This window comes from Pollicipes pollicipes, unplaced genomic scaffold, assembly GCF_011947565.3.
Source record: "Pollicipes pollicipes isolate AB1234 unplaced genomic scaffold, Ppol_2.1 Scaffold_4881;HRSCAF=5763_pilon_pilon_pilon, whole genome shotgun sequence".
Taxonomy (NCBI): Eukaryota; Metazoa; Arthropoda; class Thecostraca; order Pollicipedomorpha; family Pollicipedidae; genus Pollicipes; species Pollicipes pollicipes.
In genome coordinates this window covers 48,921,246-48,935,124 of record NW_023596576.1, presented here as the reverse complement: position 1 = coordinate 48,935,124, position 13,879 = coordinate 48,921,246, and the positions used below count along the sequence as shown (strand labels likewise).

General features: G+C 51.5%; 1 protein-coding gene across 1 annotated transcript in view; it reads left to right on the top strand.

Annotated features, from left to right (window-relative positions):
- LOC119100523 (segmentation protein even-skipped) overlaps positions 1 to 13,879 on the top strand; it is a 50,895-nt gene that overhangs the window by 25,031 nt on the left and 11,985 nt on the right. The window contains exons 2-4 of the mRNA XM_037223610.1: positions 292 to 497; positions 3,004 to 3,257; positions 6,295 to 6,509. Coding sequence (XP_037079505.1) covers positions 292 to 497; positions 3,004 to 3,257; positions 6,295 to 6,509 — 675 coding nt within the window. The remainder of the gene's footprint in view (positions 1 to 291; positions 498 to 3,003; positions 3,258 to 6,294; positions 6,510 to 13,879) is intronic.

Below are 13,879 nucleotides of genomic sequence, written 5' to 3'. Positions count from 1 at the left end.
GTACCATTTATCCTAAGTGCGGATGATTTCTGTGCTTAATGGCAGCCAATTACTCAATCAGCACAACCTCAGCAAATAACTCCTTGGCGGCGGCGGCGGCCAATGGCGGCGCGGCGTCGGCCGGGCCCGGCCAATGGGCGGCCGCGCGGTAATTGGATACTAACCGGAGGGCGGGCGCTGGCGGCGCGACGGCGGGCCATCTTCAATCGGCGGCGGTCGCGGCGTGCGGTCGAGCGGGCCGGCCCGGAAGTGTCGACGGGCCATGGCGCAGCAGCCGGGCGCGCCCGAGCCGGCGCCGTTCCGGCCGTTCCTGCCGGCCGACACGGCCTACCCGCTGCAGCTGCTCAAGGCGTACAGCGACCTGCGCGAGCGCGCCCCGGCCGAGGAGCGGCCCGACTCGGCGACGGCGGCCGAGGTGGCGCGGCCCGGCGAGCGGCTGCCGCCCCGGGTCAACGCCGACAGCAGCGGATCGCCGCCCAAACCCAGCGACAGGACAGGCGAGTGGAGCCGCCGCGCCGCCGCTCCGTAGTCTGTCGCGGCGGCAGTCGGGGCTCAGGACGCCTGTTACGCTGGTGACAGTGCCTGGGTTCGTTTCACGTCGTTATCGTGTTTTGCCGCTGGGGGCTAATCGTGCCGGCATGGGGCATGTTTGAGCGAGGTACGAAGACGCGGTGTCAATAGAGAAGCCCTCGCGAGGCGGTAACCGCGCAGAGTGGCCGGATGACGATGCAATGAAAGCGATTTTCCCCCGATAGTACATTTGTGCTTCCTTCGGACAGCCACCCGGTCTGTAATGCGTCAAGCAAGCAGTTCAGTGATTAGAGGTAGTTTATCTTGATGCAACCATTATTTCCATAACAACTTTTGATAGGCCACATCCTGTCGTCGGTATCTGCCTTATGCTATGCGATACAGGACCAAGGCTAACATGCCAAATGGTGCAGAGCAGGGTGCGGGAATGGCGGCAAGAGTTGTCAATATGCAAAACGTGTCTTCTATGAATTGAATATTGATTTATTTTCAACGATATATGCCTATGGTTGTGCGTATGATATAAGCGCAGCGTATGCAAGACTATTACAGATTCAGTATCGATCACAAATGCGAATAGCTCAATTCGATCAAAAACTTGTTCGGCTTTGGAAATTTATTATCTGTCTCCAAATTGTTAGTTATTAGCTCGGTATTTTGGGTGAACAGTGTTAGCTAGGTGATAATTAGTCGGAATGGATTCATCGGAAACTTTTCGATGTGACGCAATTACGGAATTACTAACATTACCCTCAGTTAGAGCAATCACGTTTATCAGTCCTAACGTATGAGCTCAGCTTACTGGTCTTTTTAGAAACTTCGTCCAGTCTCAATTATCTACGGGTTGTTGGACACCAGTCCATCCAGAACTGGAACGTTTTTACAAATAATCGTGAGCATATCAGGATTTAAGGTAGATTCCACACAAACGTCCATAGACGCCCTGCCGAGGCCCAGAAACATCAGGGAGCGGGGTTAGCGAAGCCCTCCCCCTCTCTCAGAGGTGCATGGAAAGTTCCGCCCAGGAACCCACTGTCCCCAAGGTGAAGCTTCGCTCAGAAACCTGCTGGTCCCATCTTGGAGACAAAGCTTCTTTAATGCTAAGATATATCGCGCTGCGGTGTTAGGTATTATTTAATCCAATCAATTAAAGCTGCCTACCTATAGCTATTACGATAAATCGATGTATTAATCCATTTGCCACATTCATTCGTATTCGCCAGAAAACTCGACCTTCGTCTCTGTCTTTTTTTCTGTAGAGGCGGCGCAGCACGTGCTGCTGTGCTGCTCTCTGTGGAGCGTCTGCGACAACAGAGGTCAAATGAGCGCTCTCATGTCGGGCGCTAGCCGGAATCGAACCCGGGTCTCCCGCATGGAAGCCAAGCTGTCTCCCAACTGAGCGTCGATTCATTGCCACCAGAACGATGGGGTTTGAGTTGATGGGATATATCACAAACGACAAGAAGTGACCAGTAATCAGAAAAAGTGTTCATCATTCTCACAATTTCCGAAGGTTGCAAATTGCGTGGGATGTACGGTTTAGAGCTTAGAGGCATTTAGAAACAATACGATTGGAGGCACTTACAGTGCTTCTGAAACTAAGACCATACGTTCGCCTGCATGAAATTGATGCAAAGGACCTCCAGCATCCAGTATAGTTCAATCCACTATCAGTGTTAAATCTAACTACCTGAATCGACCTTAAATCTATACCGCCTGCGAATCAGTTTTGCATGTGCTCCTAATCCGGCCTTGTCGCGTCCATCAAAACGAAGACGTTTTCAAGATGATATCCATCAATTGATCGCTTCTCGGCACAATTTACAACACAATGTATCATCTCTCCGCACATTTAACGTCGATGGGCACATTTAACATATCATAACCTAACATGGAGTTGCTCAATATGTTCCAACCCTTTTGGCCCCTCTACCTTATTCATCCTTCCCAAACTAATCCATGAAGTTTGAGGATTTTGGGATTCATTCTACTCTAATCCACAGATTAACCCTAAATCCATGGATCTGTCCAAGATGTATGACGCAGCGGTCCCAGCAGCTCCACTGTCCATGCACTTTTCTCAGGCGAGGCGGCTTACCAGGCGACTCTAGCAGCCAGGCGGGCGCGGTTTGGCACCGTGTGTTCGGTGTTGTTCGGTAGGGGATGTGATAGCCGGTAATCAGCTGTACTGCAGCTCCTCTCCCGTTACAGTTTATGGCTGGTTTGCTTTAGCAGCCTCGTATACGGCCATTTAATGTTCGACCTCAGGTCGAGTTACCAGGCGGTACACAGGCCAGTAACACGAACACTCGTCCTAGTCTAATGGGCACTTATTGCAGTTGGACGCTTCCTTTGTGTTCCCACCTGCCCTCTGAGGACTGCAGACGCTGTCATTTCGCTCGCCACCTGTGCTCGCGCGAGCCCCGCGCCAGCCGCCGTCGTCCGGCTGACTGGCGGTGGTGCTGCTTCCAGAGGACGCGAAGCCGACGTCGTGCGACAGCACGGAGCAGCTGACGGAGCGGTGCTCGCCGCCGCCTGCGGCCAAGCTGGCCGGCGACGGCGCTCTCAGCGCCGCCCAGGACCCGGGCATCCGCCGCTACCGCACCGCCTTCCGGCCTGACCAGATCAAACGGCTCGAGGCCGAGTTTCTCAAGGACAACTACGTCAGCCGGCCCAAGCGCAACGAGCTGGCCACGGAGCTGGGTCTGGCCGAAGGCACCATCAAGGTACGGGAATAGGGCACCGGGCACTGACAGAGCTGGGTCTGGCTGAGGGCACCATCAAGGTAAGGGAATAGGGCACCGGGCACTGACGCTGACAGAGCTGGGTCTGGCCGAAGGCACCATCAAGGTACGGGAGGTGTGCTGAGTCCAGGTGAACGCAGGGCCGAGTGACAGATCCGCCCCGCCTGATGAGGTCATCAGCAGATTTCTCCAGGTTATGCCAATGAACTGAGAGATGTACGCACATACAGGAATAGGTACTCTGTGCATTTACTAAAACCATCTAGCCCTGCTGCAACACTCCTGCCCCATGCACACACACACACACACACACACACACCCACACACACACACACACACACACACACACACACACACGGCAGCAGTATCTAGATTGGAACTAGACTGCAGCCACATTGGAGTAAAGGGCATATATGACGAAGCGTAGGGTTCCAAAATGAGTGGGGAAGGAGGCTGAATACTGAAAAATGACGGAGCTCACCATCAAAATTCGCCAACAAACGGGCTTCTATCCGAATTCGTGGATGTCAGCACTGGAGCATTAGCCGGAATGATAAAGCCTCAGTAAAAGCCTGCGCGATGTTATTAAAAACGGACCATTTGTGGGATAGCCTTGCCCCTGGCCTTCTTACTAGATAGGGCTTAGGGATTTACGTCTTCACGGAGCTACAACACGGTTCACCGGCAGCTTGTTGGCCCGTGCCGCTCGATTACGAATCCGGCATCTTCCTCTCAAGACCGCTTGATCGGCAAGTGCCGGGCTCATTGTTCACTGTTCCCACTGCACCGCTGCTTCCTTTCAGACTGGAACTGAGAGCACATGTAACAAAAGTTCAAGCAGGTCAAGGCCTTGAGCAGCTCCAAACAGTCCAGTACGCGCAAACTTGATGTTAATCAAGTTGAGCAGAGCGGGCTCTGATCCCCGAATATTCAGCGACGTTTCCTCTCATTGGGTCGAAAACCTCCGGCCACTGACGTCCGCGGCAGACGACCTTCGTCTGGACGGCGCTAGGTGCTGCTATAAGCGTCGCATGTTTCGCTTGAGGCGCGGCAGTGGGCCCCATGCCCACCGACATCAAATTCGTGATTCATCCAACCTCAGTGTTTGCTAACCTAGCGAGGTTTCCAAATCGACCCTCTCACAAAAGCCATTTATCCCCCGCTGTTGTGTACTGGTAAGGGATCATGGCAGAACAGTATGAATAAAAAAAATGATACAGTGATAAACTTGTTTTGTTCAAAAGGCGAGCATGATATGGTTGAACCGTTGATTGGACGAGCCACTTGTTATTCGTAGTCATTTTTAGCTGTTTTATGTTCTGGCATTTCCGCATGCATAATTTTAGACTGAATTGATTCCATAGATCGAATACATTTCATTCATTAATAGCCTTGGTCTGACCACTCTACGGCAGTTTTAGCGTCTTCACACCAGATGTAACGCAACCTGGTGGTGTTGTGAATAATAGTACAGAACGGCTTTAAATAAAAGGAGAAAGAATACCAAGATAATCCCCGAACTTAGCTCAAGACCAGGAGCTAAAAAAAATGTTATCGTTGTCATCTAACGTCGTTACAGAATCGGGGAATGCGACCCATTCGATTTCTGGCCACACCACTGGTCAGCGCGCCGCCCTAGTTTCGCTGGACAAAAAATGACACGCGTTTTTTTGGGATCCGAGGCGCCAACCCTGTGTCCTCTATTGCCTGAGTCATCAGACATTGGCCAGCGTGTAAGCAAAAGCAAATCCTAGATGGCAGCAGAGTTTTTCAGCGGCCGTAGCTCTGAGTGTGTCTGGTAAGGCTGCGGTGGGATCGACTGTTTACCCCTAAAAGCGAGGGAGCTCAATTTTCACGCGCCAGAGAGCACCGCACCTCCATTAAAAGGCCCAGAACCATATCGAAAACGAAATGAAGCAGTGCGCACCCAAAAGGGATCTCAGGCACGATATCTCAACTACCATACATCGACAGGCAGTCAGCCTTTCATGAACAGGAACGTCGTCACTGCTGCATCACTAACGTGGCATAACAGGACGCTACCAACGAATGCTCATTTTTGCCTACGAAAATTGGAAGACGAATCATTGCAGACTAACATGTGGTCAGCGATAATTATGAATACACTTATCAGTCTATTACAGCGTTGCTATTGAGTCGCGAAATCAAGTCAAACGTCATATACTGCAAAATTTCATGTTCGGTAAAGAGCCAACGAAATTAATTTACTACGACCCCAGGGGTTTGCATACGAAATGCACTGCAGTAGTTGACACATCCAAAATCATTCGTACATATAAGGTCAAGTGTAAGATATGTGTGAATAAACAACGCGGGTGGTGGCCCAACTCAAAATTAGATCCATTCATGTAATATTTGAACAGAATGAAAACTGCGCCAAAGTCGTTACAATTTGACACTTATCCACTCTGCTTAAATCTGAGCTTGTAACGTTTATCGAGTTTGTTTACATTTGCATTTTCGCGGCTAGACGGCAGTGACGTCACTGCGATACTCGTCATTTGCGTACTGTTGATGCTCTGCAGCAAGCTTCCTGGATACTTTATTGGTGGAGGTCGGAGACCCCTCGTGGAACGGAAGAACAGGGAACATCGGGAGACTTGGCCGACCACGAAGAATTGGGGAAAGTGTGGGGACGGGGAGTTGCCCCATTCGCACCTTGTTTACTCGCCTGATCAATTGCCGTGGCATCATCCGTGTTAGTCAGCTCTTCACGTTGTCATGATATGTTTTGCTTTCATGCACTTTTCCAGACTCATTTTTGAACTTGCCATGAACACTTTTCCGCTTCCCTTCCACAGGTATGTTCTACAGTTCCATACAACTGCTCACAACGGAAGTCGCCTGGTGCCTAAAAACATCTCATTACGCTTAATTAAAATCGGAACAGTCCGTAAATTGGAAATATACGGCCATATCACCTGCACTATCCATCTCTCAAGAATTGGTAGCATGATTTAAGTGGGTCGATTTTGACGGATATTCTGCGTGCCGCCAGGTGTGGTTCCAGAACCGGCGCATGAAGCACAAGCGGCAGCAGATGACGGCCTGGCCACTCGACCCGCGCTTCACCGACCCGGCGCTGGCCGCCATGATCCTGCAGGCGGCCGTCGCCTCCGGCACGTACCCGTACGGCGGCGTGGCCGGCCTGGCGGCGCCGCCGCTGCCCTACTACAGCCCGCTGGCCGGCTCTGCCAAGTGTCGCTTCTCACCGTACGCGCCGCTGCCGGTGCGACCGCAGCCGAGCCTGGCGGCGGCCGGCTTCCTGCTGCCGTCGCTGGACGGCTGCCGGCCGCCGCCGCCGCCGCCGGCGCCGCTGCCGCCAGCAGTCAGCGCCGCCGCCGCAGCAGCAGCCGCCGCCGCCCTCTCGCCGGCCGTCTCCTCCGAGCAGAGCAGCTTCTTCAGACCGTTCAAGCCCGACTCTCCTGTCAGCGAGCACAGGGCGGGCTGCTGATGCTGCGTTTACTCAGCGCTGACGTGATATCGGGACCGTTTTATAGTTTAGGCGCCCACCGTGCCACTCTGCTGGGAAGATGGCAATGTTCTGGTGCTATGGCTGGCGTGAGAGATCGTGTGACCCGCGACTGTGCGCGAACACCTGCTGTTGTGTAGCTGTGCCATTCCATGTGGTGTGTGAGGTCGTTCTAGCATGCTACGTGCGTTGCTTCCTAGTGAGTTTCTCAATGAGGCGTATGTGTAACGCGTATAACCTTCTCAGAACAGTGTACCATTGCAAATGTATAACCTCTAAACACATTGCTCCCATTTGTGTGGACATGCTCGAGGGGTCCAGTGCATGCGGCACCTAATTTATTGCCCCTTTTATTTATTTAACCTCGGGAGGACCTAATTTCGCGCGGCCTGCTGTTCCCGAGCAGTGCCTCAGATGCCGCCGCGCACCGACCCGGTTCGGAGTCCCTTATCGTCTTTTTCGGGCCAGCAGCTGGCTGCTGACCCAGTGACGTGGTGCTGAACCAAGCCATGGCATGCCGCCGTGCTCATGTGGTAGAGAGGCAGGCTTGGGCAGAGCAGCGTAGTGTTAGGACTGCGACCCGGGGCCACTGAAGTTGGCCGCCGAAGCTGACAGGACCGCCACAGTGCCCATATTGGGCCAGTGTTCAGATGACTGCAGGTTTTGAGAACGGTGTCACTTATCACTGCGTGTTTAGAATCGACGGTATCGTGATGATTATGCCCCGCGCAATATAAGCTATTACTTCCCTTTTTGTGTGTTTCACCTCTCTGTCCTTTTTCTGTGAAGCGACGAAATACGCTGCAGGTGCTCAAATCGGTTACAGACAAGATCTATAAGGAAAGAAGCCATAGCTAACCTGATGCTCTTTGCGTTCAAAACGCGTCTTTTTGTTTTAGAAGCATCGCTCAATGATGCCACTCTGCGGCAATGCAATCCATGGATACCTAAAAGCCTAAGAAATCAACTGGTCGTGACGCGTGCAGCTCTGCCGCCAATAATCCTACAGGTGCCTTACGCACTAGCCCAGCTGCTTTATGGCGGCTGTTTTAATGATAAGCCACATTGATAGAGCTCCAGCCTCGGTATTAGGCAGGCGCCTTGTGTGACTGACGAGCTGATGACCTGTGTGAGTGTCATGCAGATGATACTAGAAAGGGGATGGGCAAGTCAAGCCACATGCCTTCGGGAACAAGCGGACATAGGTCATACCAATGCATTGCAATCCCGCTCTTTTATGAAATGTAAGCACGCATAGACATACAATGATGTAGCGTTCGCACCAATTAGCAACTCACCCTGTCTGAAAGTTGGCCCGTGTCGCACGTCGCTGCGCATGAGGCAGCGCTGTCGTGCCGGCAGTGCCAGCTCTTGGGAAAGGCTGTTGAATGTAACCCTCATGATGTGCAATTTCACCTCAAATAACATTTGTCTACATCCTGTTCAGAGTATAGGTCTCCTACTCCGACGCTTTGTCCGTGTATGGTAATTTTAAGCACTAGAGAGATCGCTAGAATAGATGTGAAGCCTTTTGGCACACAAAAAAATATTTACAATGCTTCAAAATAGCATTTTTCAATTCTGAAGGTCACCGAACTCGAAAATGCTACCACTTTTGTACTTAAATCTTCCACCACTTCCCCCTTCGCCTAGTTTTTTCCCGTAAAAAGGGGATGTTTTTCATGTCTTCACATTAAAATCACATTTTCATGTTAGATTGTCAGCGCCAGATTTCAGGCTGGGGCAGCCTGGAATCTGGCGCTGACAATCTAACATGAAAACGTTATATTCTCTAAACTCCCCCCGTAACCATGACTGGTCCCTCAAAATCCCAGAGGTGTGGTTACCTCCATGCCTGCCACAACAATTTAGGCGCAAGGGTCACTGCAGGAGTGTTATTTCCTACTCCCCTGGGATGCTGCCCCCCCCCCATATTTCAGTTCCAGCCCCACCCCCTCCTTGGGGAAGAAAGTGGGCTAAGTCCGGGAAAAATCCGTTTGCTGGCGTATTTTGGAAGAATGTTTCGTAATTTTTCACTGTTTCTCCAACTCATTTTGCAAAACTACACCACTTCGGCACTGCTTCTTTTGAAGGACCACTGGAAGGCACTTTTTCAAAGCAGAAAGCCCTAGGACTCTAGTGAAATGCGTGGGTGCATCTTCGGCACGTTTTCTCACAAGTATATTTGTCAGAACTAAAATTCTCAAAGCATGCTAAAATGATGATGTCTGAAGATAAACAGAAGATGCACATTCTACTAGACGAAAGTTTTAGAAGCATGCTATGATGGGCGGCGTTGTGCCTGACCATGTGGTCGATACCAAACTAACGAGACGCACAAATCTAGTTCACGATTAATAAACAACAATAATTTATTAATCAATATCCCAATGCATACACAACACTTACGGCGGCGGCCTTAAGCAGCGGCGGTGCTTCGTAGTTCCCACAGTGCACAGTTATACTGCCGTGTTTCTTTGCTTACTTTGAGAAACTCGTCGCAGCTGGTATTCGACTCCCATTGGGACCAGCGCTAGAACAAGAACAAAATCTATAGCTACTACAGCCTACTGAGAAAACTTCCGCCAAGCAGAAAGGTGGGTACTAGATGCGTCAGGAGCATACTTAAGAAGCAGCTTCCTGCATATCTAACCAAAACGCGATATTACGGCAGGTCCCATTACTTTAAAGGGAACACCCTCATTTCAAGATATTGAAGAGAACATGAGATAACATGAAAGAAGCTCATTTATAACTATTGGCATACTTTTGAGTTGAGAATGCTGCGCTACACAACACAATTCTTCTATTTAGTAAATATACTACTCAATGCGCTATTGTTTGATTTAGTCATCGTATCTTGCACAACATTTATTGAGAGCCAAATGACTATCATTTTATTTGGAAATCGTGCTCGTGAACGCCAGATATGAATGACTCGACAATTATATTTCCCTTGACCTTTATTGCTGGCGCGTAGCTCAGAAACTAGAAAAGTTTCGGCCTTAAGAAGGGCAGGGCTGTGAACAGCACCCAGTGATCTTAACAGTGGCTGCTTCAGTTCAGAGCCCCATGCAAATGTGGAACACTCACGTTAAGAACCGGATTAAATGGCTTAAATCACAAGTTTCCTGCACAGAGGGATCCTAAACCAAGAAATGATAGATACACTACCCCATGTTGTTCAATGTCCTGGCTGGTTGGGGCGTTACACACGTTTTTCTATCCTCGCATGCGCTAAGATTAGCACCAGTCTGATTATTGGGCATGACCTGACGTGGATCGCCACGAAGGTGAGAGAAAGGTGACGGAATCGTAATCCAGCCGCACCGGGCATGGTGCCCAGAAGGGCCGGCCGCTTGGGCCCGACGAAAAAGGAAACGTTGGCTGGCATCCGGTCAAAAGAGGTCAGCCTCACCCCGGATTGGGGGGGGGGGGGGCGTATTGTAGCAGTGTGAGGCACAGAAGGTGCTTGTCATAGACCCGTCGGGAAAATTTCGTTTCGTGTTTTATTACCTGTTTGTTCGAACAGAGTTGAACTGGCCTAGTGATCTGTAGAAAGCGAACGTCATCTAAACCATTCAACTGACATTATATTTCTATATCCCTGGTTGCCAAAATCTGACATGAATCCCCCCAAAAAACACTTAAATGCGAAATGCCGAACGTTTCATGGTTGGCACCTGAGAGCGCGCGCCTAGATGCGTACATCCAGGGGCGTATCCAGGATTTCGTCAAGCGAGAGGCTACGCTTCATTGCGGTGCCATGGAACTTGCTGCCCCCCCCCCCCCCCTCCTCAGTACCACAGGTAGAGGTGGCTCAGGGGGCACATGCCCCCCTTGGGTTCCGAGGGGTCCGAAGAGCCCTGCAGGACCTACGATTAAGGGCCCGATTTAAGGGCCCGATGGGTCACAAAGACCGGCCGGAGGTCGTATTCAGGGGATCTGGCCTGCAGCGATTTACTTCGGTCGGGACCCCACAGCGCCTAACGGGGCCCTGTGCTGGCAAGGGACCTCAGGTCGGCCAGGGGGAAGTGTTCGAGGAGACCCTAAGAGCCTGGAGGGCCCACCGGGTCCGACGATCAAGAACTCGATTGGAGGGTATAACTGCGCGGGTGGCTGGTGGAAATCTTATTCAGGGTCCCGGCCTGCAGGGACGGACCCTCGACTGACATTCAGAGGGTTCTCTGCGCCGATCAGGTCGACATGGGTCTATGTGTCGGGCAGGCACCACTAGAACCGTGCAGTCGATGTAGGTCTGAGGGCCCACTTCCAAATCAGCTACAAAGCCCAGGTCATTGATTCACACTGCTCGGGGCTCCTGTATCTGTTGAGGGCCACATCGTCTAACAGAGAGGCCTGTGCTTGCGAGGGGTCCCGGGCCGGCCAAGGGCAGTGTTCCATGAGGCCCGAAGAGCGGCCCGGGCGGCCCACCGGAATCGATGATCAATGTACCGGTTGAAGGGTATAAGGGCCTGAAAGACTGGCTGTGGGTCACATAAAGAATCGCGACCAGTATGGTCGTCACCTGAAATATCAGCCAGGGGTCCTCTTGCACCGTTTTGGGACCCCCTGAGACAATATGGGTAACTAAGTCGGCCAGAGGCCACGAACACCGAGTAGTTGACTCCCTGTGAACCTGAACCCTGAGGGCCCATTTCCCAAGCAGATGCAAGGTTGGTGGCCACGATTTGCGTTGGTCTGTGTCCCTGAAACAAAGCAGAATGCTCTGTGTCGGTCAGGGGCCCACTGCCTAACAGGGGATCATGTGTCAGCTAGTGACCACTAATCGGTCACGGGCTTTGTTTGAGGAGGTCCGGGGAAAGATCGAAGCCCCCCCCCCCCCCGAGACCAAAGATCAGGGCCCTGATCGGACCTGGGCTAAACCCTCCACCCGTAATGTCGTGAGCTGAGCTTTCAGTCAGAGAGCTTCTTTAAGGGCGCTCCTGTTAAGGTTATTATCGCTACACAAAAATGATAGGGAGTAAACAGCACGCAGTCAAACAGTTGGCCTCATGTCCGGCTTAGCAATTGAGACCCATTTTCCAAGCAGGAACCAGGCCGGGACCCGCCGTTTGCAATGTTCGGGGTGCCTGACGCAATATCGGTCAGGTGTTGGTCCTGTGTCGGTCAGGGGCCACAGTGCCTAACAGGGGTTGTGTGGTGGCAAATGGTCCCGAGTCGGCCAGGAGCGATGTCTGAGGGGGCCTAAGAGCGGCCGAAGGGTCTCTTGAAATCAAAGATCAAGGGCACGATTAGAAGGTTGAACGACTCAAAGGGCTGGCTAAAGGCCACCTCAAGGGTTTTTGGGGTCACGGCCCCTAGGGCCGTGATCTCGAATGTCAGTACGAGGGCTTCTTGCACCTGTTGTGGACCCCTGAGAAAGAAGCATCCTCTGTTTTGGCCAGAGATCACAAACACCGAACAGTCGGCTCCGAGTCGGTCTGAACTCTGGGGGCCCATTTCCCCAGCAGGGACACGGACGGGCCCGCGATTTACATTGGTCGGGGCCGCTATAGCAATGCGGGGCTCCTGTATTGTTAAGGGGCCCGCAGTGCCTAACAGGGTATTCCGTGTCAACATGGGTCTTCGAATCTGTCAGGGGAAGATTTGCTCAACATGGACGGGGACGAAACCACGAATGACAGAGGGCCTTTTGCGTGTGTCGGAGAATGAATATTGAATGAATCTTGCGTGTGTCAATGAAAGGAGACATGAGAGTTTATGATGGTTGTTAACATTGAAGCAATGGAAGGGTCCTGTGCTGGCCAGGTCCCCCAGTACCGAACGGTGGGCCCTCCAACCAAAGTTCAGCATCGCCCATTAAGCTGAACTGGAGCCTGTGCGGCATTTATTAGACCACCTGCGGCGATCAGGGATGTTTGTGCGTCAATTGGGGTCCCTGCGTCGATCCAGGGGCAACTGTGGTCTACGCGAACCAGAAGGCCCTCAGCGTCAGGGAGTGGACCAATGTGATATGATGCACCCCTGCACCCCTGGCCGATCTGGATGCCTCCAGATCGGCCAGGGGATCCCTCCTCGTGTAGCCAGAATGGCAGTCGGAAAACACTCTGCAGTGGGCCGGCATAGCCCTTCAGCCCTTGACCAGGAACATTAATGTACCCCCTTGTGTTCTTCTCAAGGGAGCCCCGTTCCCGGAGAGAAATGAGGGGTCTCATTAGTGTTCAGTATATGAGTCGAAATGAATTAAAGAAGAACGAGGCGATCCCATGCTTACCTGGGAATGTTTATTCTTCTACAGAATTGACGAGTGAAACAAATTATCTAAAGGTTTGAGCCTACGCGCCCATAATCTCGGAAGCAAGGACAGCGATAGCCAGGGTTGCAGCTTCCGTAAAACCGAACGGCGTTGGCCACTGCAAGTAAGATGAGGTGGCGGGTGCCGTGCGCGTGAGAGCGACCATCATTGAGTAATGCTCCCGAATATCTTTGAAAATGAATTCATGCATTTCAAATATAAGGCTCGGTGTATTTTTGTTTATAACTGTGGGGCTGTCCTCTAAACAGATTAATACCTGACGCAACGCGAAAAATAGAGATTCTGTGTTTGCTCCTCCAGCTTTACACCAAGTCGCCGTGCTGTCAAGACTAATCCGTTCAGTTCATCAGCCTGAAAACCGCATTGCTGAAATATACACCCAGCTTTCTTCTAAATGTATGTTTGTTGTCCTAAAGCGCTAAAAGGCGTTTCTTTCAAATGCGTCATCATTTTCGTCTACCCGTTGGCCACAGCTTAGTGTTAGTCGCGGAATCGACGCTGCGCGGGCCATGGAGACTGCAACGCCTGACATCAAGGTGTTGTCGCTAAGATTTGCAAGCGCCCATGTTCAAAACTACGTTACATAACTTGCATCACTCTTCACTAATCAGAATATCGAACATCTCCTGTTGGAAAGGCTTAGCCATGTTAATCCAGCTTGCTAGCCCATTCTGATCCACGTTAGCGGAGTCCTTAAAGGGAATATTTCACATGGGAAGACATTGCAGCAAGGATCAAATGTGATGGAACAAGCTCACTTATAACTGTAAGAATACTTAAGCTGGAAAAAACGGCTTAGGCAGCACAGTTTCTCCGATTAGTAAATATGCT